The sequence below is a fragment of the Contarinia nasturtii genome, unplaced genomic scaffold (genome assembly GCF_009176525.2).
Source record: "Contarinia nasturtii isolate CC-2019 unplaced genomic scaffold, AAFC_CNas_1.1 Cnas_scaffold_129, whole genome shotgun sequence".
Classification (NCBI taxonomy): domain Eukaryota; kingdom Metazoa; phylum Arthropoda; class Insecta; order Diptera; family Cecidomyiidae; genus Contarinia; species Contarinia nasturtii.
In genome coordinates, this window is record NW_022197486.1 from 8,080,750 (window position 1) to 8,108,597 (window position 27,848).

The following is a 27,848-nucleotide window of genomic DNA, read 5'->3' on the forward strand; positions in this document are numbered from 1 at the left end:
AACTTCGAAATTCATTCTCATTAATGTATTAGCTTAATTGATTTCTATTTTACTGTGATTGTTTTATGCGTTTTTTTGGTCGCATCAAACGCGCACACTCAATCACGTGGCTTCCGAGACCATTTTTGGTGGAATTTCGATTTTAAAATTTTATTGTTAAAAAAAGATTTGTTCGCATAAAATTTTCTTGTTCAAACGAACCGAACATTCATATCAACTCTGTGAAGGAATTGCGAACCACCTACAACAAAATTTATGTAAACGAATTTCGTTTTTCGTAATTTTTTAAATGCGTTGATTTGTTTTAATTGGAAAATTCAACATAAAAGAAATAAGCCTGAACCGATTACTTGATAATGAAAATAATGACCGGATATTTTCACATAAATTGCCCAACCAAAAATGCATATTTATTACATTGTTTAGGTGGCTTAGTCATTTTTCACCGTAAAACCACATGAAATAAATCCAATTGGATTGCAGTCACCACCGCCACCGCCACCGTCACCGTAAATACGCGAGATGCAGCACACATTTGAATTTAAAAAAAAAAAACACAAACCCACACACACGTACCTACGTGATGGCCAATGAGACCGAAATCATTTTTGGTATTTTTGCGTTAAAATTAATTTGATGGCTTTAATGCCAGTTTTCTATTATTAAAATGTTTTACTTTTGCGTGTTTGTACGAATCAATCCAGGCTGAAAAGAGCAGCGGGAACAAGAGAGATTGGAATTATTTTTTTTATTGTATATATTTAAAAGAATCATTCTTAATCCATAGAATGGCTATCGTATACGCAAAGCACAATGAATTGTGGCTTCTTGCCCATTCTCTTTGTTTTCTTTTCGTTTTAATTGCTGTTCATTTCATTATTTCACGCAAAGTAAGAGCGGCATTTCTATATAACGTATGTTTATCCCTTTAATTCCTCTAAACTCGATTGATTGTTTTTAATTGTTGTTTTTCAGTTTAAAAACGATAGCACCACCAATTAATTGTGCACATAAAAGTTTCCGCAAATTGTTTCACGTCGTTTTAATTCAGTTCGGTACGTTCTTGTTACATTTTACTCATATCGTTAGTCGTTGTGTGTGTGTGTGTACGAAGAGTGGAGAATGGCGCGAACGCCTGAGTGTTTTGATTACGGATGTGTGATGCTATAATCAGAAATGTGATTTTGTGCTTGAACAATCGCAAATGTTGATTGATACTTGGCGCTCGATAAACGCCTGATGTGCACCACGCAAAGTTTCTCAAACAAAATTTATCCGTGGAATTTAACAAAGAAAGTGATAAGTACACAATGAACAAAAACTGGATTGGCGACGCGACGGTAACGAGAGAAACATTGGGTTGATTGGGCTTAGATGCAAAAAGGGAATGAATGATTTAGTAATAGGTGCTTGCAGGTAGTTGGAAAAAGCAAATTGTAATTATAATAACAATTAGTATGGCAAAACCCAAATTTAGCAGCTGCCAACACAAAACAAAGTAAAACACTTGATGTGTGTGTGTGTAAAATATCGATAGCGCACTGCGTGCATATGAAAACACCGAAAGAGAGAGAGAGAGAGAGAGAGAGAGAGAGAGAGCGAAGGAAAATGAGTAACTGTGCGTTATATAAGTTAGAAAGTATGTAAAATACCTTGGATCCCATATCTTATTAATGAAATTTTCGAAACTTATCCAAATTGTACACTTCCGCAACACACAACACATTTGGATACATAAATATTTGATATGCATGCATCTAATGGAATTCGAAAGAGTTTTCTAAATATTTATGAAGCAAAGGGAGAAAATTGCATGATTAAATTATTGGCAAACTAGCGTACACGTTTAAGTACCTTGTCGAAAAATTGTCGCCTTTTTACCATACTCCTCAAACCTTCCGCCCGTTTGTTCCAAATCGAACAAATTCACATTTTGATGGAGTCGAAAAGTGTTTTCGATTTAAAGAATATATTATTCCCATATGGAGTTTGGCGAATCGACGTTCGGGTGTGTGTGTGTGTGCTGAGGTTCAATCATTCATTCGGTGCATGTGAGCATTGTTCGCAGTGTCATTGTATGAGCGCTTCTCAGTGTCGCTTCATTGAACATTGACCATGAGCCAAGCAACGTGCCCTTCTCCCGTGCACATATCAGGGTAAGTTTCGTAATAAAAAATACACACACCGTTGACATCACGAGAGAAATATGTTGTATTGTGCAATGTTCTATCGATTATCGTTCGGTATTCACCATTTACAATGGAATTTGAATTGAAAACGAAAACGAAATTGTAGGGAATGGCCAACGAATGAAATAATACCATCCAACCAAAATACCGAGGAGAAATTTGTTTGATATTTGAAACATGTGTTCGTTACACGCAATCACATTATTTTGCATAGTTTTTTCCAAAGTGACTGCATTTCCGTAACTTAGCAAACTGACCATGCAAACAGAGTGGACAGAGAGTGCAATAGAGGGAGGGAGAGAGAGAGGAACAGAAGAAGAAAAAAACGAGAGAAATTTTCATGCCAACATGAACTGAATGATTCGTCCACTTTGGCCATTCATTGCATTTCACCATGAATTGTTTTCCTTTCTTATATTCTTTTCGTGTTCAATTCGTTTTCCTTTCATTCATCCTTAGCTACTTCAGTATTTGTGCCGTTTATTGTTCGTTTCTCCTTCGAGATCTGTCCATATCGCTAGGTGTTTTATCAAGAAAAAATAAATTGTATTCAGTACCGTCGTTAATAATACTAAAACGCAATGAAACGTGAAAAAAGATGGAACTCACAGTGCATTGTCATCGTATCATGGATTTGTCAGCAACAATAATACACACACAAATTCATCAACAACAAAAAAACAATCGAAAAAAACTACTCTTTTATTTTGCCTTCATCGTTTTTATTTATTTCGTTCGTTTGACGTCAGTGACGTTGTTTGCACGGATCATGCAACAATGTTTCAATTGATGTTAAATTAAATCATCTTCGATGTGAATTGTGTGTCGCGTGTACTCCAAAATCGAGAGAAGGAAAAAAAACCAAAATTCACCAATTCGATTTCTTTCGAGGTTTGATAATCACAAAATGTCAATGACGTTGACGTTATTTGAATTATCCATCGACAATACAATTAAGTATTTATGTTATTCGCACGAGCTTCTGCTGTAAAAATTTTGCAGCAATGCAAACGTGCTATTGACTTCAATGGAAAATACATGTTAAAGAATTTTCTTTTCAGGTGGCAATTTCATTTTCTTCTTCTCCCCATTCTCTTACACTGCTTCGGCTTGTTTTTTTTTCTTGTTTCCATTCATTTGCCATTTCATGCAGTATATTTTTCCTCATAAAATGTGTGTAAGAGATGTGTGTGTGTGTGTTCAAGTGATCGAACGTAGTTTGTGAGAAAATACCGTATATCTTCGGATGTTAGTCAAAATTATGAGTGACGTGAATGCCAATGGAAAACTACTTTCGCTACAACTAAATCAATTTTGTGTATATATGTATCGTATTCAACGGGTCGAAATAAATTTTTGCCGCATTTTCTTGTCTTGTAGTGAAAATTGAAACGAAAGAATTATTATGAAGCGGAAAAGAGAACGAGAGTGAATGAAATCCTCTTAAATGTATTCATTTATCTCGATGCACACATATAAATACATACACACCGGCATTTTATATGATATTGCAACGGAAACGATTTTCGAGTTCAAAATATAGATGAAGAAGAAGAAGAAGAAAAAAAAGTGCTGCATGAATACTTTGATGTATGACGAAGTAAATGCACATAGACACACTGAATTTATGTTAACGAAATACATGAACGAAAAACGACCAGAAGAAAATAACGCGCACAGAGAGATTAGGTGCCGAACGAGAATCGTTTGTCGTTATAGAAATTGTGTATCACGTTGACGATGTTATAGTTTTTGTTTGTTTCACCATCACTGTTGTAATCGTCGTCTCATCTATAGACTAATAGTACTGTTACATGAATAAAATTTGGCCAAATATCTCCTGTCATATGCAATAAATTGAATGAAACACAACTGCAATTGTATACAATGATGGAAGAGTTGACCTGACATATCCTTTACCTATTTAAGAAGCTTGTGTCAGTGTTTTAATTAATTTGGAATTGTATACCGATGGCTCATGAAATAATATACCATCATTATTCGAACATTACCACACATTCGGTTCTGTAATCTGTATGCATACGGTGCAATGCACACGAAAACGCCCACTGAAAATGAACTTCGGTTCGGTGGCACGGTGTTAAATTGCATCCATTGCAAATGCCATTTAATCGAGAGCAAAAACTCAAAGTGAAAGAGTGCACAAAAGGTGTGAGGCAATCTGCACCGATGTACAGAAAATCTGGCACCGAAAGAGTGTTAAGTGATAAAATGTCGACCAGAACCAAACATGGATTGTGCAGTTCACCAACAATATCGTAGCTGATTTAAAGAATTAAAAAAAAAAACGAAAAAATGAGTATCGTAGCAAATGCAATGCAAAAGGCGGTGATTTCAATGTTGCCTGTGTACATACAAACAACAATTTATCGTTGCACATTCGCATTTGCGCTCTCAGCTCAATGGAGTAAAGTCAACCAGTCGTGAAATCTTCAAGATGAAATGCGAAATTTAATTAAAATAAGAATCAGAACAAAAAAACACACACACACACACACAAACGACACAAACGAACCATTTCATGAAATATAGAGAAAAAAAAATGAAAGAGCGAGTAAGCAAACGAACGAATCGAGAGCTAAACACAGAACTTCAAAGTGAAAATTGAAGAGAAATAGTGAAAAAAAATGATTCACCTAAATTTCAGAGATTTAACCAGGAGGAATTTAATTTTGCTATATATTTTTGCTCTGCGTTTGTGTTTTTTTTTGGGCGCCCATTCGTTCATTCTTAATAAATCATGTTGTTTTATGTCCATAACCATATCGCACAATTGAGCGATCGTTTCATACCGAGAATTTTCAATTTATGAAATCTAATAAATCGAAATTCTCAGCGAAAACGACAACGACGCACAAAAGACTATATCTCACATTCAATCAGAACAATGCAATACGAACAACAACAAAGAAAAAAAGAATCGACGACATCAATAGCTGACAATGAGATAGAAAGAGAAAGAACAAAAGAGTCACTACTGTCAAACACCAAAAATATATATTGCTGCACCAAATGCACAGAAGAAAAGATATTTTGACAAAATTGCTACGAGCAATTTGTGTCTGTGTCAATTTGTTGCTTTGTTTGCAACGGTAAATTTGGTACAATGATTTGACGCACGAGCACCGACTGGCGAACAAACGACAACGACGACGACGACGCTCAAACACAAAAAATACGGACACACATACACAAATGGAGACAGATACACGCACCCTTTATGTTACCAGTAAATATTCGCATTTTTAATCAGTTCGATGTTCGATTGTGTATCTGTGCGGATTCTTTTTTTTTCTCATTCTGTGTCGATTTCAGCTCTGACATCTCCGGCAGAGTGACACATTTTTGCGCCTAATAAGTCACATTGTGTTTTAGTAAATAGCCACCAGTCAACTAATTCGAAAACGTAATTATCGCATTTTTTGTGTGTTTGCTGGAAATTTTGTTTGTACTGTCGTTTGGGAATTGACGCAACAAAAATAAGAATAAACAAACAACATCAAAAGACCAACATTTGAAAAACGATTCTTTTTTTATGAATCAGAACTGCTAATGTAGTTGTTGTGTGCATTTAATTAAATCGTTGACGACTCGTAGCTTACGACGAAAAAAAAAACAACAACAGATATATAAATTTAAGTTATTTGTAATCTGTTTGTCGAATTGTCGTTTATTTTTTTGTCCATTTGCATTATTTTTATTCTCGCTGTCATTCCTGATGACAATTATATTATTGTTTATTTGTTATGACTACAACAAAAATAAAAATGTTGATTTGCAAGCCATAATATCGAATAACATGATGGAAGAATATTGGCGGTCCAAAATCGTTGATGCAATCTTTTTCGGTATACCGAATGCACAGCCATCGGTCGGAACATGAGCTTGCTGCATTAGTGGAAACAATGTCAATGGGATATCCAATGCGAATGAGCACACGTTGGTACGATTTGCATCGGAAATACGGAAATTGGCAAATGGTAATGTTCATGGGTTTTTGTATGTTTGTGCAGGTTTTTGTTTTTAAATTTCATTACATCACTTTGACGATACATTTAGTGGAATTTTCGGACGGAATGTCGAATGATTATTCGGACGGAATGTAGTTACAGTAGTGTCGGTGACGATATCAACACCAGATACAGCATAATGAACCCATTTCCAAACAACCATTCACGCAACAAAAATGGCCATCAACCAGAGTATGTAGATACATTTCGGTGGTCAACATTTTCAGATCAATCGTTGAATTGATTTTTGTTCTTTTTTTTCTTTCGTTCTATTTTCTTGTATGTTTAAAGTTTTGTGAACTTTGTTAGAACAATGTCGGGAATCGGATCTAGTGTATAAATCGCATAAATAGAAAGATAATCAGAATCAGGTATGTTGTCCTCGTCTGTAGTTCTTCCCAGAAAACAGTTTATACAGAAACTTGAATAAAAATCTGACTTTACAGGATGATTGCGGGTGAACGTGGACACAAGTGAGTTGACGATAATGCACACACCGTTCGATACTGTCCACAACGTGAGATGTTCATTCCGTCTCGGCATTGAATTTTTTGTTACAACAAATAACTGAATCGATTCAGTTGCGTTTACAATAATTATTTCTTGTAGAAACACAAAGAATATGTTTTCTTTTTCTCCCACCCAAAAGATGTGCCAATTCTGTAGTCGTAGTCATTTCTTTCGTTTGTTTTGAATTTAAATTGCATTTATCTCTCTTCATTTGAAATTGAATCACATTTTCCCTTCTGTTGACAATGAACTCGAATGTCATCAATAAAAGTTAGAAAAAAAACTTAAATTGCATGTTAAATGGACGGTCGTTTTTATTTCGATTTGAGTTTATTTCAACTGCACGTAACGTACATTTTCAAAATCGATGTTAGTAATCATCGAAACAGTTTCAATTGGATCGTTGAGGAGACGAGAGAGAAAAAAAACAAACAAACAACCGGAAGATTCAAAACGATATTGAGTATATATTTTTTTGTAGATGTTGCTTTTTGGGCAAAAGGTTCTACCACTGTGGCCGAGTCCAAAGTATTTCAATCGAATAACAGATGTGTTTATTGGTGTTGCGGTTTTTGTATAACAACATACAAAAGATATGGTAATGGAAGAGATATGGTCACAGATACATTTTATGTCCAGTATGTGCCGTCATCATCATAATTACATAGATTAGCGCTAACGCATCAGTTTCCCTTTGCTCGATAGATGACCGAAAAAAAAGACGAGAAACTAAATACAATTCATACACGAAAAACAAAATACACTGAGAGTCAAACAGACGGATAGACGGGGACACTCACATATATCGAAGTAGATCACAAACACCCAGATCCCATGCGATAATTGGTTAATAAATATTTCGGAATCATATGGAAAATTTAAATGAACGATTAATGGACGGTCACATTGTCATGCAATGGTGCACAATTATTTTATGGACGAATGTTTTACATTCGTTGGCACATTGTTAAGAGCGCAAGGACGTGTAAATGTTATTATTTTTTGTTTTCGTGCCACTTTGTTAACTTACTATTTCTCTCTATCTCTCTAGTTTGTTCTTGTTCTAGTTACGGTTTGATTGTAATGGGATTGCGCTTTGGCGATAATAACAAAAACATCATCGACAATGACGGCCATTGGACATTCGGTACAGTATACACAATAATCATAATTTTCCGTATTTGTGTGTGACATGCATATATTTTTTTTGTGGTGCGCTCGAGGATATGTTCATGATTTTCGGTTGTCTAAAAATCATACTGTGGTGTAAAAGAAAAAAAAGTGTATCGATTTGGTATTCTCTAAGCAGTAATCGTGAGCTCATCAATAAATCTGCATTTTACGTTGTTCACACACAAACACACACACAAAAAAAGTCAAGCAAATTTTTTTCTCACGATCCATCGCTTTCTTCTTTGTCTTTATTCTTTTTCACTTTTACTCTTGTCTCCTCGCCGCATTCGTTTTGTTGTTGTCATATACGGAAAGTTATTGAGATGACGAAAGCAAAAATAAAACCAAGAGCAAAAAAAAGCGGGTAGTCTCGTTGAACAAATTTTGCCAACAAAATGTGATTCTCTGGAGATCGAAGCGATTTGTGTATATAGCTCACGCTTTTGCACAAATCCATTTTGGCAAACATTTTTAGTGCAAACACAACACCATCACCATCACCATCGTCACCAAATATACACGATGCATCTTATTAGAGAGGTGCTGGTTGCTCATCAGCATTTTTAAGTGAATATTAGGAGAGGAGAAGAAAAAAAAGAGAAACGCTGGAGAAAACGAGAGACGCAAATCGGGAATATATTTCGAATTTTCAACTTCTAATCTGAAGCTCATTTGCTCTTGCATTCATCGCTGCGGAAAATGTGATTAGAATTTTAATTTGGTGTGTCTCTCTCTGTGTGTGTCTAAACGAGAAACAGATGAATTTTTTTGTTGTTGTTGTTGGGTGTTGGAAAATTTCTTGGGCATCAAATAGAAAATGAAGGGTCATATAGACTGTTTTTTTTTTTGTTTTATATATATAAAAAAAATCTTTATATATATATTTCGTTTTGCCACAGTAAAAATGTATGCCATCAAAAGATGTTTCCGTATTTTTGGCATGTTTTCATTTGAAACACTGAATACTGATTTTTGGTATTTATATAAAGTATTGCACAGAATTTAAAACGAATTTTGCATCATCTGCCCTCATACAACAGACATTTCCAAAATGGACAACACCAACAATTTTTCTTTTATATAGATATAAAAATATGTAGGACACCAATAATTACATGGCTTTCATAATTCTTTCATCGAGTTTATTTCATCGCCTTTGCTTGCATTTCACACTCCCGAATACATGGACAAACTGATTTTGCGAGTAATTTCCAATCAATCCAGTGTAAGACTACGATTTTACACCGATTCATTAAAAATACACACAAAAGCTAACAGTCGGAGCCGAATCGAATATTCAATTTATTTCCAGTCAGATTCAAAGAAAAACCAACAAAACAAAAAAAGGGAATGGTAAAAAAACGACAGCATTCAAAATGGATATCTCAATCAGGAATTCGACATGTCGTTTGAATTTCGGCAAGCGCATTTAAATCGTAAATTTGTGACTTGCTACAATTTTCTTTGAACACAGACACACAACAGTGTCAAGTGAATAACAGTAATTGAGTATCTAGTAACGTTTCCTCGTTTGGTATTTTTTTTTTACATTTTAAATTGATCGTTTCGAAAGGGAATAAAGAAGCGAATCGAATCGGGAGAGAGAAAAAAAACATTGAACTCCGTTTAAAAAGTCTTTGTTTTAATTTTTCTTAATTTGAAATTTATGCGCCATGCAATCTTTAAGAAATTGCTGTATATGGCGAAACAAGATGTGACTAGATATTTAAAAAGGGAGAGCGTGCGTGAAGAGTGAAAAAAAAGTATGTAAGTAAAAGAAGATGAAGAAAATTCAGTTAAATGTTAATTACAATATGCGTTTATTATAGTTAATGTAATGGCATTGTCATGACGGCTTATGAAATGAACGAAAATCCATTTGAAATAATGAACGGAGCAATGGCATTATTTGCGGTTCTTTGCGTTGAAATTTAATGAACTTATGACTTGTAATTTATAAACATATACAAACACAATGAAGACCATGGACCGCAAGGAGAGAACGAATGCAAACGACAAAAACAACAACCATCCCGAATGAAAATGAGTGAAAACGTATAACGAACGATAACACATATTTTTTTTTATTTACGTATATATTTAAACATTTAGATTTCTTCAACAATAATAACAACAGAAACAGCAACAAAAAATGTCGTAAAGTTGATGCTGTAAATTAGTGATAAATTACCCGTATAATGATAGCATCACCATTAATCAATAAACAGTATAAACACTCTAAGCAAATGCATATTAAACTTGTATATTGGACAGACCGAGGCAAATGAACGGCAATGCCAAAACACATAAATAGACAGCAAAAGATGTGATGGTCGGATCGTCTCTCAGTCGGAAGGGACATTCCGAGTTGATAGAAAGTTTTTTTTCTTCTTCTTTCTCTCTTGTGAAGAAAAACAAAAGACAATAATATGCACGAAAACTAAAAGCAACAATCAACCAGATCGAAATAGAGGAAGAGAAAGAGCGAAAGATAAAAAAAATCAGTAACGAGGAGAATGATATCAGAGAATTTTCTTGTCTATTTCGGGACTAATGTATTCAGTTTTTTTTTTTTTTGGTTAAGGAAAAACAAAATAAAATATTGAGTGAGAAAAAAAGATACACACACACACATACGAAGAAAGGGAGATGGAGATATAAAAGAGAGAGAACTAAAGGGAAATGAAAAGAGTGAGTTAGTCAAAAGAAAAACTAAATGTACATATTGCCAAAGTAAAAAGCATCTCCAGAGAGATCAAACCAACAACAGCAACAACAACAACAAAAAAAAAACAAGTAAAATCCACATGAATAGTCGTAGAACTTATGCACACAGCACTGGATTATCTGGCCTGGTATTTCGGCTTTGGCTTTGGCTTAGCTCAAACCAAACCAGCATTTCCAATAAAACACCGGAACTAGAATTGCGCCAAAGCAACAACATCAACAATGGGTTGGCATACATATATATCGAGAAAGAAAGAGACTTTTGGCATACAGAACGAGTCAAATCGTGCCGAAAAAGCTGAACGCTGCTGAAGTGAGAGCAAAAAGAAACAACAAAAAAAACTGAAAGAGAAAATATGAATCCAAATGAGAGAAAGCTTCTGGTCTTTGGATGAACGAATGCAAGATGCAATACAGCGACGAGAAAAATGAGAACAAAAATGAAAAACATCGTTTGAAATGCAATCGCATTTGAATATCATTAATAAAGAGTGAATGGTGTAAGGGCAATGCTGTTCAGCGTGCAAAATTGCATGTGAAATGTAATAGGTAGCTGGTAATGCATACGTCATGCCATTATATTCAGATATATTTTCTACAAATATTGCGTATCCGAGCAGTTTTGTTGCATTTATTTTATGTAATGCAATTTGTAAATTTTGTTGTGTTTTGTTGCGATGAATTATGTTATTTGTGAACGGGAAATCGAGCGAGAGAGAGAAAGAGAAATATGTGGGAGAATAAATATGAAAGAGACTAAAAATGGTATATTTGGAAGTTGCACCTTAAAACCGAAAGAGACATCCTTGTTGCATACAGCGACAAACGGCAACGATGACGGAAGCCGAGTTTGGCATGTCAGTGTGTTTGGCAGTTGAAAATTTAGCGGTGGCTCTGTTACTGTATACCATAGATTGTAATCAAACGCCTAAATAAGACCGTGAGCGCTTGTTGTAATGCACTTTTTGTAATAGCTGTTGTATTGTGTCGCGTGTACGCGACGGCAACAATGCCAAACAGCATTCACATGTAAAACCCATCCCATGCAACTAATTTGAACATTTTCGAGCTGTTTGAATTGATACATCTTTTCATTCTGCATGATTTATTCAAATAATTTTTGCGATTCATATTTCATGAATGCGGTAAAAGGTTTTGAAGGAGAGAGAGAGAGAGGGCGCTAAGTAGAGGGAGTGAGAATTCATAGAGTCGTTATATTAATTGAAACACAATCGCAACATTATAGGTAGAGAGATAATTTTGCATATCGCGTTCCAAACCACAAAATCGCATTGTGTTTTGGTTATGTATGTGTTCGCATTTAATTATTATGTCGATGGTGATGGTTGAATGAGACCGAACAACAGAGAGTTAACATCCCCATGACACTCATACTCTATTTTTTTGGTCCCACTTTGCTTGCATTCGCATAAATTATGTTAAGTGTTTTTGTCCTTGAATAGTAATATTCTGTTGTTTCTAATAAGAATCTGATTAATGTGATTTAATGAGGGATTTCGTGGAATTGCTACTAACGTAATTCCATTTACGGAAATTACGCTACACCGACGATACACTCGATGCCAATGAGTGAAGAGTTAGAGAATGCGCGCGCGATAAGATTTTACAGAATACAACAGGCGCACGCGACAGGTACAATGAAATAGTTAGTGTGTATCAGAATGCTTATGTGAATGTGAAAGAGAATGAGTTATCAGTATCATCAAGAGTGCGATTGTTGATGGCGACCGTGTAATTTGCCATTTTATCGAGAAAAGCGAGCATTCGGATCAATGCATATTGAAAGGTTTGTGCCCAACCAATTCATTTACGATTCATCATCCGGGAGGCTTTACAAACGACAATTGGCAAGAGTAACGATGACAACGACAAAATGCTGCACAACAACAAAAAAACTGACACACACACACACGGAAAGAACCATTGCCACACTGATTTTTATGTGATACTTATCTCGTCGAGTCGAACTGATATTTCTCGTTTTCCCCCATCATCAATGAAACATTGAATTGCATTTACATTGATGGTATATATATGTTCGACGAATGAAACCAGAGAGAGAGAGAGAGAGCGAACAAAAAAATGAGAATTCCTGCAATTAACCATGTTGGCAATATAACAATAAATAAAAGCGTATTCTCTGCAATCTTTTTTTTTCTCTCTGGTTACTGTTTTGTTCGGTCTCTTTCTCACGCTTCTCATGCCATGAGATTGTTGGCGCGGTGAACTTTCAATGATAGCAATATAAACTGATACTCTTTTTTGTGTACTGAATATTATTCTGAATTGTGTATTTGAATGAATGAGACACACTAATTTATAGCTCGAACCTCGTTTAATGTTTTCTGCACACACATTTCTCGCGAAGTGGAAGTTCGCTGCAGTTCAAGCGCTCGTTCTTGAGTTAGCTCTTTATTAAATTCAATAGGAACCGTTTTAAAAGATATGATATCGTTGAATATTTATCAGAACCATAAACCATTCAAGCCGTTCACCCACAGCAACTGAAACGCACAAACAAGATAAAGATATCATCACGGTGGATGAGATCGACACAGCCACTTGCATGCATTGTAGCAAGGCACCAGGGCACCAGAGACACTGCAAAGATGTAAACTATTCATTAATGCATATGATACAGCGTATATATAAAAAATTATATACATGAAAAGACTCTATGTATGTTATGTATATCATATATTGGTGGCAATGTCATCAAGACTTTGCAATTTGCCAGTGTGGACTTTGTCGCTAAAGAATTGTTCACATCATAGTTTTAAAAGGTCCAAAACCCGAACATAAATTTAAATTTAATTACATAGTCTCTTTCACTCGGTGTGTGTGTGTGTGCGTGTGTGTTCATGCGTTTATGATTCAAAGAAACATTGGGCATTTGGCTCATAGAACAACCAATGGGCGAAAGTATCAAGTCATTTTAATTAGCATTCATTAAATATTTCAGTGAATTTTAATTATTCGAAGCGAATAAACTAATGCGAAAATTAAAAAAAAATTCTCTACTTCTTTTGACACTCTCTTCAATATCTGTCTTCGAAGCGCTCAGCAAAATTTAATAACTGTTCATTTTATAACGACATTTTTGATGAGTGATGAAATGTAAATCAAAAAGGCCACATTTTTTTATCCGTCCATCCCCTTCTTCCACTCTGTTCTCGTTTTCTTTCTCTCTGCTTATCATTTACACTCCCTATCACTCTGAAACAGTAAAAAACTCATTCGATTATTGTGTGCACACAGTTAAGTATTGGCAAAAGTTTCGATTTTCTTTTTTTTTCTTCTGACTTTGTGATACGTCGTGTTGATAATAATCGTCGAAAAATGGTTCAGCGTGCATTAAAAAAAACAACAACATTTATATAGAGTTTATTTAACAATTCCATTTGATTCATTGAAAAGAGTGAGCAGTTTTTTTTTTCATTCCTTTGAACCGGGTAAATTTATGAGCGAACAAAGTGGAAAATCTGCAGAAATATAAGTATTATTCCATTTCATGTATTTCATTTTAATACATTTTTTTCATGCATTTTTTTAGTTTCCGCTGTTTTTGTTATTACATTTTTTTTTTGATGAATCATTTATTTGAGCATATTTTAAAAAAGGATTTTCAATAGATTTTACATTAAATACTTCAATGGCAGAAGTACTGAAAAATATGGATATTTTAAGACACCTGCATTAAAACCATTTTTTTAAGTACTCTGCACAAATGAATCTCGGACCGAGTGGAAAAAAAGTGACTAAGTTACTATTGACTGTGACTATAGTTAGCTATATTCATGAATTTTAAAATTTTGTATGGAAAACTATCGACTACAGTTACTCAGTCAGTCAGGCGATTATTTTGGGACGTTTTAAAGTTTAACTAAATTTAACTAAGGTTGCTTATTTTTGCAGTCAATAGTCAGTCAGTTTGTCCCAAAATAGTCAGTCACTTTTTTTGTACACGGGAATGTTATTTGTAACAAGAAAATTATTTTTTTTTCTCGTTTATTTCGAAAATCGAAAAAGAAATGATTACAGCAAAAGTTAAAATGTTCATCAATGAGTGCCATTTTCGAATCAGTCAACCGGAATTGTTCGATAAGTATTGCTCACATTTTACTGAAATACTCAAAAACACGGGAGAGACATAGAGAGCAAGGGATAGAGAAAGGGATGTAGTTATGAAGAGCAGACAATATATTGAACTAACTGGTCATTTGAGCTGACAGTACGTTAGCCAGCTAAATGGACTAAAACAATAGAAGTTATTGTTTTAATGAACAATCACTTCTATTAAAACAAGAAAAGTGATTCATCATTAAAACAATAACGTCTATTGTTTTAGCCCATTTAGCTGGCTAACGTACTGTCAGCTCAACTGACCAGTTAATTCAATATATTGCCTAATGAAGAGAACGATTTAAATCTTTTGTTGAAATGCGACAAGTGATCGTGTCGAAAACGATTGTTTTCATGGCATTTATTTCTAATCAAAATCGAATTGAAAACAAATGAAATTATTTGACTTTATCCATTCCGCCGGATGTGATAATATTAATAATAACGATGATAATAATCCAAGTGCATTCAATATTATATTGAATAATGGCAAGTATAAAAGACAAAATGCATATGCCACTTCCGGATGTGATGAGATGAACATTCATTTACGATAAATAATCTGGCAAATCATGGACACAATAGTGACAAGCTGCACTTCATTTGGGTGACTTTTGATCGAAAATTAATACTTCAGTAGATTCTTTAATGAGCCAAATGTCATGCTTGACATCAACATAAGCACGCGCTCGCTCGTACACCGACAGAGAAATAGAGAGAGAGAGAGTCGCGGGGTCATCATAATGTGCAGTACACGGTGTATACCTCGTAATCGTGTTTTATTATTTGAGATAGAAGTTTCGATTTACGAATCAATTTCAATTAACAACCATCAAATCATTTGAACGTTCATCATTTTCTATATATATATGTGTGGAAAAATCCAATTTGCTGCATATGTCGTGTCTGTGTGTTTGTGTCTCCTCATACTTTACTCAGTTCCTGACCGTTTTGTTCATTCGTTCATTGAATTGACATTGATCACATGTGCACCAGACAAATATTAATTAAATATATTTAGTGTCGTACCTTGGTGCGTGCCGAGTAAAACCAACGATAAAGCAAACGGTCAAAACAAAACGCTCAAATTGCGCGATATATTGAATCGGGTGGCCCGAATCAACGACACCCAATCCATATCTATACATATAATGTTCATTCATCGAGTTGGCGACAGACTGCACCATTCAATTCCATTTCATATTGTTCGTGAAAATTCAAAGATATATCTATCTATCTATATAGATAAATAAAACAGATGAAAATAGTCAAGCGGACTGTACTACAGTCACTGTAGTGCGTTCGCACTCTTTTGCGCTCAGCGTGACACATCCGATAAACAATTTTTAAGTAATTATTTCTCTTTCATTTTAATCAATGGCAAAAAAATTCAATTTAAATGTGAACAAATGGACAAATGATGTGTTTTGAATATTTTCTGTTCCGGCTAGGAGAATGAGAGACAGGAGTGAGTGACAAAAAATGAGCATGGAAAGCAAGACACGCACACACACATATACATCACCATAAAAATTCAATGAATCGGATCAACACTCGACAAGAGTGAAAGCTGATCAATTTGTACACTATCGAAAACACATCCAAACACCAATCGATACATGATTTTCTCGACATTTCACAAATGAATTGCATGCACAACACAAGCAATACATATAATAACAACCGATTTATATGCATTTCAAACCAAATCGCAGACGATTTAATTTCCAAACCATATTTTGGTCATATTTGATCTGTAGATATATGCAAACATCAATTTTCAATACATTTATATTATATGATGTGGAAAGACGAGCATCGAAGGAGAGTTATTCAAAGAATTTAATATAACACTATTGACATGATGCATTTGGAATGTTCGATTTTATATTGGTAATGCTGAAAGCTATAATTTCTTTTCTCTCTCTCTCTCTATGTCGGTTTATAAATGGGCAGATATGAAAGACAATTAAATTCGAATTGAATCGAATTTTCGGAATTTTCGGTTCATTTTTGTATCGAGTACTGGACTTAATTACGTTATTTCCAACAAACATTAAAAAAAAACATCAAAAACTCATCAACTTCTAGAACTTTGTCGTTTTCGTAGCATAAGGACCTACATTTGGATATGGATAACGGTATATATCCGGTGTTCACCGCATAAAACAATGTGACCCACAATGCAACGAACAAACATCGGTTTAATTTGATTTCGATGCAAAACTAACACAAACCTTGTTCACACTCTCTCCATCTCTCTCTCTGTTTCTGTGATGTGCTTGCTTTGGTTCGTTTGTTAATTTTTTTTGTGTGTATATGATGCGCTGTTGTGTGTCATGAGTGTGTATGTATTAACACTGTCTATTGTTATTTTTGTTGTTGTATCTGTTGTTGTTGTCGCCAAAATCGTTAACATGCGAAATAATCGTTCGCTAAATGTACATAAATGTGTATTCAAAGCATTATACACACATCATTTTTAATGGCTAAAGCGGCGCAACAACTGTCATATTAATTTGGTTTCAGGAATTGTGTGTTAAAATCACCACATTTGTATCATCGCAAAATCAATTTAAGGGAATATCAACACACAGCAGCAGCAGCAGCAACAGACTCAATGCGCTAACCAAAATTTATATGCCATGTCTGAATGATTCGACGGCAAATGCAGTACGGTTATTCGGATATAAGTGCGAGTGCATTGAAAACAATACGTGCCACTTATTGCAAAATATTTTATAAGAATAGCCGAATAATGCGTTGAAAATGTTTGGGTCGTCGACGGTTGGCATTGCTTTTGTCGTTTGTTTTGTGTGTTGGTTGTTGTTTTTGATCTCCATTCGAAATTGATGAATGGTAGAAATGGCAAAAGCGAATATCAAACACAGAGACGAACAGAGTAACACATACATTTGCTTGTTATTTTTGTTGTTTTTTTTTTTGTTCAGTTTTTCCCGACTATAATGCACCCGAGCATCGTGATCGGTTTTGAAAGAATGTATGAAAGAAGAGAGGAAAAATCTCGCATCACAGCCATTGCAAATAGCATATATTTGATGCAACAATAATATATACTTGGGAGCAAAATGCATCGAACACCGTGCCAATGCATTGTTGGCTAGGGTCTTTTGTTTGAAACACATGTAATTGATAGAGAATGCAATACAATAGATTAAACTAACATACATGCGATTAAGTACCAAATATGTCATTCGAAGTCCATTGTGTACATTCTTTATTACAACAATCGTTTGTAATGTATCGGCAACGAATAATACCAAAAATTATTCCGAGTGGTAGTTGCTGTTGGTGGTGGTGGCGATGGTGCTGTTGCTGATATGGAGTGTTCGTTGATTTGTTCATACAAATGTAATGCACAATCTTGTCGTTGTCGTTTGCGTTCCGATTTTATTTAATAAGTGCACCTCGTGTGCTGTGCATTAGCATTAATTTTCAAATATTAGTGTGCGAACATTGTGAATAAAAGCGAAAGGGAAACGGAATGAGATATAGATATAGATGGATTTGTCTTGCATAATGTACGAAACGTTTGCACTACAATGCATTTTCAACATCTCTCTTTTACTCGCTGTATGCATTTTTGGTTGCTTTCAATTGCCTCTGGCTTATCGACATAACATGCAAATGCAAACTTCTGGCTTTTACCATTTTCAAGCAAATCACTGTTCGTTGCACCGTCACTCGGTGTGTTCAAACACCACCACGACAACCGTCGGCAAACTAAACCAAACTCCTTTTATTCACTCAATTCCAAAATGCTAGAAATTGAACGAAAGGATGGATTTGAATTTTGATGGAAACCGTCAACAAAGCCAAAATGCCTGCATTTGAAAGACAGACCAACTCAAACGAAACTCCCTTTTAATACAATCAATCGAAAACTCAAATAGCCATTCTTTTGTTTGGCCCGCCATTCCCACTTACCCCACAACACCGCAACCCCACAAACGCACACCAATGCACACACACACACATACACTCTCGTTCTTACTTTGGCCGGTTTGTTCCTCTCTTTCCGTCCGGTCATGCCATTCCTTCATGACATTCAGCATTCGTTTGCTGCATTTTAGTCGCCTTTAGTGGCTTTTGCTTTTGCTATTTTCATGCAAATATGAAAACGACTCAAATAAATAGTTTCCAAATTATCGTATAATCATAACATGAAAATATTCTTGAAAAATCGTTTTTGTGCAGGATCGTTCCACTCCTTCGTATTCGTTTCAATTTCAGAAATTTGTTGTCGCCGGAACGAAGAGAAGATGTGTTTAGAGCATCAAGCAAAGAAATAGTGGAGAAAAAAGAAAATCGAACAGTACCATATCCCTTTGGTGCGCTTTGTTTGCAAAGGAGTGGGTAATTCGACGATTGCTTTATAAAGAAATAATTCATGACGGATAAGAGACACATACACAGAGAGAATTTTATGACAGGCACACACATACTCGCCATAAGGAGAAAGAGAACGATGTGCCGTCTAATATACGGACCAACCTTCATTCTCCAGCATTCATTTCAAAAGTCTCAAATTGTTCAGTCTTTGGTTTGGCACAACATGCACCTATGCAAGTCATTCTTTCTTTCTTCCAATTGCTATCGCTATGATTCCAAAAGATTTACTTAAACTCTTTGAAATCACAAACAGGAATTTCGTTTCATGTCAAATTGCCGAATTGAATGACAAATGTGTGTTGACCCATTTTTGTTGTTGTTGTTGCTGTTGATCTTTTTAAAATGGCATTCACTTTGGATCACCGTAAATTGTGACCATTCGTCGAAAATCAAGTCATTCACACAAACATTTCAAAATTGCACAAGCCAACAAAAAAAACCAAATTGCCAATCGCTTGCAGCACACAAAAATGCACACCCAAATAAAAACGACAATAACAATAAAAAAAACGAACATTTTAAATATTCGATTACATCAATTTCTAATTAAAATTGTCTTTTGCTGATTCGAAATAAATGGCCGTTAATGAAATTAAGATTTAATCGGATTGGTATGAAAACATTTTTCAACGCAAACGACAAGAACATGCAATGTTCAATAAATGTCTCTCTCTTTCTATCTGTGCAAATGCACATTTTCACCGCTGTTTCTGGTTCGAATGGTGTCTGGTTGTGTGTCGGCTGGTTTGGTTTAACATTGTTTTGTACGCAAAGCACGAAGGTTTTAATCGAAAGATTTAATCCATTCGTGTGTGTGCGCGCTTCAACTGTACATATATCTTCAAGTGTGAACAAATTGAAAAATCGATTCATGTAAGTAGAGTTATACTTATTATTCATTACGATATATTCTATTACATTAATTTCTTGTTGCCGGTGTCGCTCTTTCTTTCTCAGTTTGTTCCGTGACTTGTGCAAGGAATCGACTGAATTCCAGCAAATGTAATACATTTTTAATGTTCAATGGTTATAGTTTGCCACTTTGAACACATGAATTGCCTGTTAAACGTGTCATGACATTTTTAATTTCAAGTACATCATGTACAATTGTACATGCTCTCATTTTGCCACTTCCACCTCGATGAGGTGAAAAAATCTATAAAATTCGATACACGAATAATCCCTGAAACGATTTTCCGAGAAAGAAACTCAACGAAAAATAAACCGCATTTCAATTTGATCGCGTGAAAATTGTTCATCTCATAATTGTTGAACACACTTTTGATCATGACGATCATTTTTGAATGCGAATTTTCTTTCAGATTTTTTTTTTCTTTCATAAAATATTCATTCTTTTTAATAATGAGTTATTATCTAGTTGATTTTTTCATTTAAAAGAAAATTTATTTATATATACTTTTTTTCGTTCGTCGACAAAATGTCTATTTGTTCGGAAAAAGTTTAAATGTTTATTTTTAATAAAATTAAATTGTCTTGTTTATTTGCTATGATTATCATTTATGTTTGACAAAATCTTACCTTTATTGATGAGTGAAATGCAAATAGCCAGAAGGAAAGTTGCCGTCATCCTTCCACGTTCACCGTTATTTTTCGTCATGGCTTTCTTTTTATAAGCAACAGCAAAACGAAGACGTGAACAAAAAAATAAAACCGAAAATATTCTCCTGTCAACACACAAACACAAATACGTACACCAAACAAACAACTGGCAGAGTCAAAGTTCTTTTGTTTGCTATTGGCTCCTTTTTTTATCAGAAGCGTCGTTTTTCTTCAGTTCTCTTGCAATTATGAACTCTTCAATAATTTTCCAGTTCTTTTCTGTGTATCACTTGTAAATTATCGAAATGGCCGTTGTCAGTGTATGTTTTCTTTGCATTTCTCTCTCACGCTATCGGGTCAGGTAAGTTTGTGCCGACAGTTTGTGCGAAAAGTTTCTTCTTTTCAATTAGTTAGTGTTTGTTAAATGTGAAAATTCTCTATTTCTCTGTAAAATGTTTCTTTTTTTCAGGGCAAAAATCTGTATGTATACATATAAATTCAATTTGATCAAGAATAGGTCATACACTGCACTTTTAATGAATTTCAACTATTTTTCCCTTAAATTTGCATATCAAGTAAAGACTACTCCTTTTTTTATTGTAAAATTGTTATGTTTGCATGTGAATCGTTCTTCCTTTTCCTTTCAAGGTGTATATGGTGCACAGAAAAAAAACGGTAAATAAATAATTTTGCAATGTCGTCCGTGCTTTTTTAAATTAATTTTTATACGTGTTTTATTTTTATTTTGTTCAAAAATTATGTGCTGCAATGAACTGTTATTACTTTTAATAAATTATGATTGTTATGTTAAAAAATATGTCTATCTTTAAATTATTGTTCTTTATCCGTGGTTATTTATGTTCCTGCAAAAGTTTGGCAGTCGACATAAAAGGAGCGAGTTAAACCAAATGAACGAGCAAACTATGAATTGATTGTTTATATTACGCTTTTCATTTCCGTTATCGCGTGCTCTTTTTCTTTCTCTCTCTTTCGAGGTGTTTTTTTTTTGTAAGAGTAATGGCAGTGTGATCACTTGAACGTTTCGTTGAAAACTGAACAACAACTCAAGTCAAATAGAAAATTTTTGGTTGAGAAATTTGCAAAAGTTTCCGCGTGTCTCAGCGTTTCTATTTTACGTTTACACTGAATGGAATCGCGTTCGTTTTGTGACTAAAACTTAAACACTTAATTTGCAGCTGTTTGTTTATTCTTTTTTACGCACTAATTGTATAAACTTTTCGAATATTGCTTGTAATGATCGTTGTGTCTGTGAAAAACGACCAAAATCAAAATCGAAACAAATAAGTTGTCCGTGAATATAAAAAAAACAACTCACGCACACAAACATACGACAGCGAAACAAGAAACGAGATAAACTAAAAATACGTTGAGGTGGGTGAAGAAAATGCCAAGATGTTTTTCTCTTCTCTTCGATTTGCGCGAAAAAATTCGTGTGTACCTTGTTTGTGTGTTTTATTTCGTTATTTATTTGTATCGTTTGTTCTTTTGTTTGTTTCACTTTTCAGCAATTCACTATCATTGATTGTTCAAATATTAACTTTCAGTTCATAGTTGTTTAGGTATACTGTATTGATCAGATAATGAATCCAATAAATAATACAAAATGGAAAAACAAAAGAAAATTAACAGAATCAAATTGACATGTTCAAGTGAGCCAGTCAACCGATCGTTTTGATGACTTTTTCAACACGTTCACCGTTTTTTCTTTTAAATCTTCTTTCCTATTTAATTTCGTTGCGTATTTGACAGATTCAAATGAAAACAACAACAAAAAGATATCGTTTGAATTTAAAAAAAAACTACACTGTTGTCTTTATTTAGTCGTTTTTGAATTGTTTTATCTTACTTTCTTTGACTTTTTGAAAGTTATGTTGATCGGTTGTTTAAATTCAATCAAACGGTCAAAAGCACGTTGAAGCGACTTTGCCGATTCGAATGTGTCGCACAGAATTCTGACGATAAATGTAAAAACGCTTCAATAGCAGGAGAATATTGGCTTATGATGTTTATTTACATCGTTCATTTCATTGACTGAATTGTAAACACCATTGATACAGCTATTGTACCCCCGAATTTCAGTCACACACACGCCGCTCATAAGACTCACTCATTTGCTTGTGCACGGTGCTGTGCTCAACTGCTGTCCTGTGTGCTATATGAATTGTATTGGCACATTTATGATGATAGCGGCACTCCGGCATACTGCAGCTGTGTGTCGGTTGTTCGCAACGTAAGTGTGTGGATTTAACTGGAAAATATGCCCGGCCCGCCGAACCGAATCATTCGTATCGCATTGAAGGCAATAAACGCAATGAAAATTTAACATTTTAAGAGAACGCAATAGAAAACGGAACGGAACGGAATGGTGCGACATCGGATATATTCATTCATCCACAATGCATACACGATCCACATCATATACACAACACTGTGTGTATGGCATTTAAAATCGTCGGCCACACAAAATTGTCGACTGAATATCGCGAGGATAGATCACCGAATCACATTCGGTCTTGTTGTGTGTACATCGACACCGAGAGAGAGAGGAAGAGAGAGAGAGAGAGCAGCAGCACACCGACGACGACGTAACACCGTGTTCGTTTGACTGACGAGCTGCATGGTGTTGGAAAAGTGCTGAAGTGGAAGTGGAAGCATTGAGTGCCAGAATTTTCAATGCAATTCGATGGTAAAACGAAGAGATGTTATGAACGTTCTTCGTTCGTTAGTTCATTTGATGTTTTGCTTGTTTGTTTATTTGTTGTTTGCTTGCTTATTTGTTTGTTCTTTCGGTTCGTTGCTATTGATGCTGCTTTTGCTGTTGCTGTGTGTCATTGTTGAACAGTGTGTTTGTCATGTGTGTGCGCTCCATGCAAAATATCACCAAGTTTGGGCTCAAGTAAAGATGTTATGTTAACATAGGCTTTTTGAATGCCACTGTGTGAATGTCACTGCTTATTGTTGCCGACCATAACGGTATTTATCGTTTTGTATATTTTCGAGATGGCAAAATTGTGAGATGAATAGAGAAAAGAGAAGAAAAAAAAACACACACACACATAAATCTATTCAATATGAATAGCGAAACATGCAAAAGCACACATTTCGCAAGTGTGTGTGTGTGTGTCAAAGGAATGTCGATTTGAACATCAAACACATTAGAACGAGCCTTCTGTCCGGTCTCTCTTCTCGGCATTGCTTTTGAATTATTCTGAATGCGAGCACAACATACATATGATATATGTATATATAAACGAATGAATGAATGGTGCAAACACAAAATGCGTGCAATATTTTATTGAAACGTTAAACATACCACCGCATATATTCAATAAGTGTATTCCGTTGTAAAGTTAAATGTAAAACACACGCAACAACATTCAACGCCTGATTCGTGTCCTTCTCTTGTGTTCTCTATCACTTTTCGCTTTTCTCCCTGTCTGTTGTCTCTATTTGTGTGCCGATGAAATGGTGAAAGTACGCACAAAAAAGAAGGGCGAATGCGATGATGATCCATTCAGGGTAATATAACTTCATTTCACCTTGATATTTTTATTCGATACGCTATTTTGCCCTTTTTTCCGCCGATCCACTCCTCAATCGTTTTGTTCGTTTATTCGCTCGTTTGGTTTTTCGTTCTCGCACACCTGATTGAAAAATATTATTGATATATTGATAAAGTTCGTGCATCATAAAAATAACGAATGAAAATACATACAAACACACAAACTACGAGAAGTAGAGAGCGCACATTTGATTCCATTATGCACGTAGAAAGAGAAAGAAAAAAATTGTACGGTAAATTGTAACGAATCGAATGAAGAAAATCTTCATTGCTCTTCTCGGCTTGCTCTTTTGAAGTCAAAGTGGTGCTCGCGTATCGAAGAAACGACCAAAAATTCGTTCGAATGAAACGATGATGTGGTGGAAAGACAGCGAAAAAAATTGCGGTTACGAGGCAAGCGTGCGCTCAACTCACATGCTTACACATTCAAACAACATTTCCATAAATAATTTTTTTTTTGTTACGCTCGCGCTCGTTCGTTTAACGGCCAAATACAAAAGAGATGAACATGGAATATATGATCATGCATGTAAAATGAATTGAGGAAATGGCAAACGTTATTTGAAGAAAAAGGAGAAAAAAATACCATATTTTTATGTGCGGCGAACGAAATGAAAAACTAGTACATCCACACACACACATACCGACACAACGTATGAAAAAAATAAGCGACAAAAAAAGACGTAATTTAAAAGAGTTTTCATTTCATTAATTTTCATTTAATGACTTTTCCACAATTTTATGTGATGTCACTTTAATTTCAATTTAATTTCGTGTCAGTCGTCAACGCTAAGCCATTTACTGGCGTTGCTGTCGCCAACACATATAGACAATGACGATACCGACGATGCATCAGCAGCACTACAATCGCAATTCATTCATTATAATCGAATGGTAATTTCATGAGCCATTGGGTTGGCTACCATTGCCTTGGCTACTACTGCTCATGGTTGAAATTTGAATTAACGTTGCCAGCGATGAGCATTTCTATTCCAATGTTTTATTTGTTACTTTTGCTCGATCGCACTTTTCCAATGTGGCTTTTAACACCTTGTTCCATTTTATATCTATACAAACGTTCATTCTAATATTAATTCAATACCTGTAATCCGTGATGAACTGAAGAGAAGAGAAGAAAAAAAAACTAAAACAAAATATCAGCTTTCAAGTGAAATAAAAAAAACAGACTGGTACAACCATTTTCACAATATACACACGCACCGCAAAAACCAAGAGAAAGAGATCGAAAGAGTAATATAAAGCGCAAAAAATGAATTCAACTGGATGTGATGAAATATGCACATAAATTATGCGATTCACACAGATCCTTAGAGAGAACTCTTTTGCACACCATTTCTCTCCTTTTCTCTCTATCTGCCAAACGCTCACTTTTATTGAGAAACGGTATTTTTCGTGCACAAACAAACATATAAACCACAGCTCAACGAGCTATGAGTGTAAGACCATACATTATATGCTACTGGCCACTCCCGCCATTGGCTTTACCGTGTGTATATGTGATTAGACGATATGGCAATTCGGTTGAATGAGAGTTGCACCACAGGAGATGCTTCTAAAACAACAAGTATACATTCGCCAAATGCCCATTACATTTTACTACCATCCCATTAACAATTGGCTTCCAAAACACTAACCAAAAATGACCGAACCGCGCTCGAAATTTACCTTGCATTGTCGATATTTTTCACTTTCGCGCGATCTATATGCGATACATAAATGCTTCGTTTGCCTTTGAAATTCGTAGTTCTTATGGTAAAAATGATTTATTTACTATTTTCCGAGTTGAATGCAATGAATTGGTCAGACCGGCAGTGAACAAAATAAATACCCGAAACAGAGAGATCGTTGTGAAATTCATTCAATTGACTTCCGACCATACCTTTTTTCTCATCTCGTACTTTCTCTCTCTCTCTATCTCTATCTCTTTCACCGCTGCTCGGCTGGTGTTGTGTTGTTTTGTCGAGTCTTGTTCCGTGAGAGAGGGTGGATTTAACACACGGAACAACCGCTGTGTCTATTTTGGATAAAACATAATAATTAAAGGTAATAAAATAAAACTAAAAGTCCAACATGAATAGCTATTGCTAGCACAATGGCATACCGGAGAAAGAATCGTACGACAGAAGGACCAGGAAAAAAAAACTGTGGACAACAAAATACATTGTTTGCACGTGTTAAAAATTATGACGAGAAAATGATATGACTCAGTCACATTGTAAGCAACACAAAAAAGGGGATTCGAAAACCAATATATACACTTTCATTGCAAAAGTTTTGAACCAATTTCAATATTTGGCGTGCATAGCGTCTTTCAAACCAAAATTATGTTTCAATAATAAAAAAAGGGAATGATATAATTTTTTTTCATTAAAAAATAAGGAAAATCAGGCGCACACACACGCGCGCGCACAACTCCATCAAAATTACGAAATTCGTTCATTTTTTCTCATTTAGTTTATTGTTGATGATTGTTTGGTATGAGAAAGCGAAAGTAAGAATGAAAAATGGTGAGAACAAAACATATATTATTAATCTATGTTGCAGTTTAATATGAGAGTAAGATTGAGAGTACCAGTGCGATCGAACGCGAGCGGCTTTACCATTATCGCTGCATGCATTTATCCCTCTCGCGTTCGTTTAACGCTTAATGGATTGAACAGTTGTTCTTATAATTGAATGAGCGACACAATATAATTTGGAAAAAAAAAAATCAAATATGTGGAAAGTAGCGAAGTGTCCATTTAAATTAAAATATGAGATTATGAACGGGAGAAAAACAAGTCAATGCCTCTTTCTTGCATACGATTTCTCTGTTGGATTCATCAGTTGCGCATTATATATATACCCCTCATTAAATGGCAGTTTACAGTTTGTAAGATTGAATTTTTGGCTGTGTGTTTTTCAAGAGTTGCCTTCGTCAAATTATATTTACTTGCAATTCGGAATGTCGACTCGGTGGCCGTAAAACGATAATGGTTTGAAACATGGTTTGGGCGGATTCCGTTTTGGCAATCACATGCAATTGACTCGACGTTTTTTCTGCCTTTCTCTCTCTCGTTTGCCGTTTTTCGTTTGTTCAAAATGCCTTTTTTTTAATTCACATATCCTCTTTAAACCAAATATTCTTCTGCACATCACAAAAATAAACCTATGACTACTGATACTCTTACGAAGACGTTGTGACTACGATTGCCATTTCTTTTTTGAAATGACATGAAAAAGAAAACAAAATTCGGTGCTCGTTTAACTTGGTTCTCATAAATTTTCAGAAAAGTATTCCACGGCATTGATCATCTCTTTTTCTTATTATGTGTGTGTGTTTCGGATGTTCCCCAAGAAAACACGAAGAAAACGCACAAGGATCATTCATTCAGTTTCCATCCATTTTCCGCTCTCTTTTTCTCACTTTTTAACATGCACTTCATTTCTATTGTGAGAGTTTTTGCAATCCAAAAAAAGAAGCGAAGATTTTCCACAAATGCTTTCAATTCCATGATG

At 35.0% G+C, this 27,848-nt stretch overlaps 1 protein-coding gene and 1 long non-coding RNA gene across 3 annotated transcripts in view; one reads left to right on the forward strand and one right to left on the reverse strand.

Moving 5' to 3' along the window:
- LOC116342151 (protein amalgam-like) overlaps positions 1-22,941 on the reverse strand; it is a 77,782-nt gene extending 54,841 nt beyond the window's left edge. Inside the window, exon 1 of the mRNA XM_031769655.1 lies at positions 20,726-22,941. Coding sequence (XP_031625515.1) covers positions 20,726-20,804 — 79 coding nt within the window. The 5' untranslated portion in view covers positions 20,805-22,941. The remainder of the gene's footprint in view (positions 1-20,725) is intronic.
- Positions 5,448-6,838, forward strand: LOC116342161. Of its 2 annotated transcripts, none has more exons than XR_004201228.1 (4): positions 5,448-6,153; positions 6,224-6,412; positions 6,512-6,591; positions 6,667-6,838. It is a non-coding gene; the product is annotated as an uncharacterized LOC116342161 (long non-coding RNA). The 2 variants fall into 2 exon arrangements; XR_004201227.1 differs by having other exon boundaries at positions 5,450-6,190; positions 6,270-6,412.
- Positions 22,942-27,848: the final 4,907 nt, after the last annotated feature.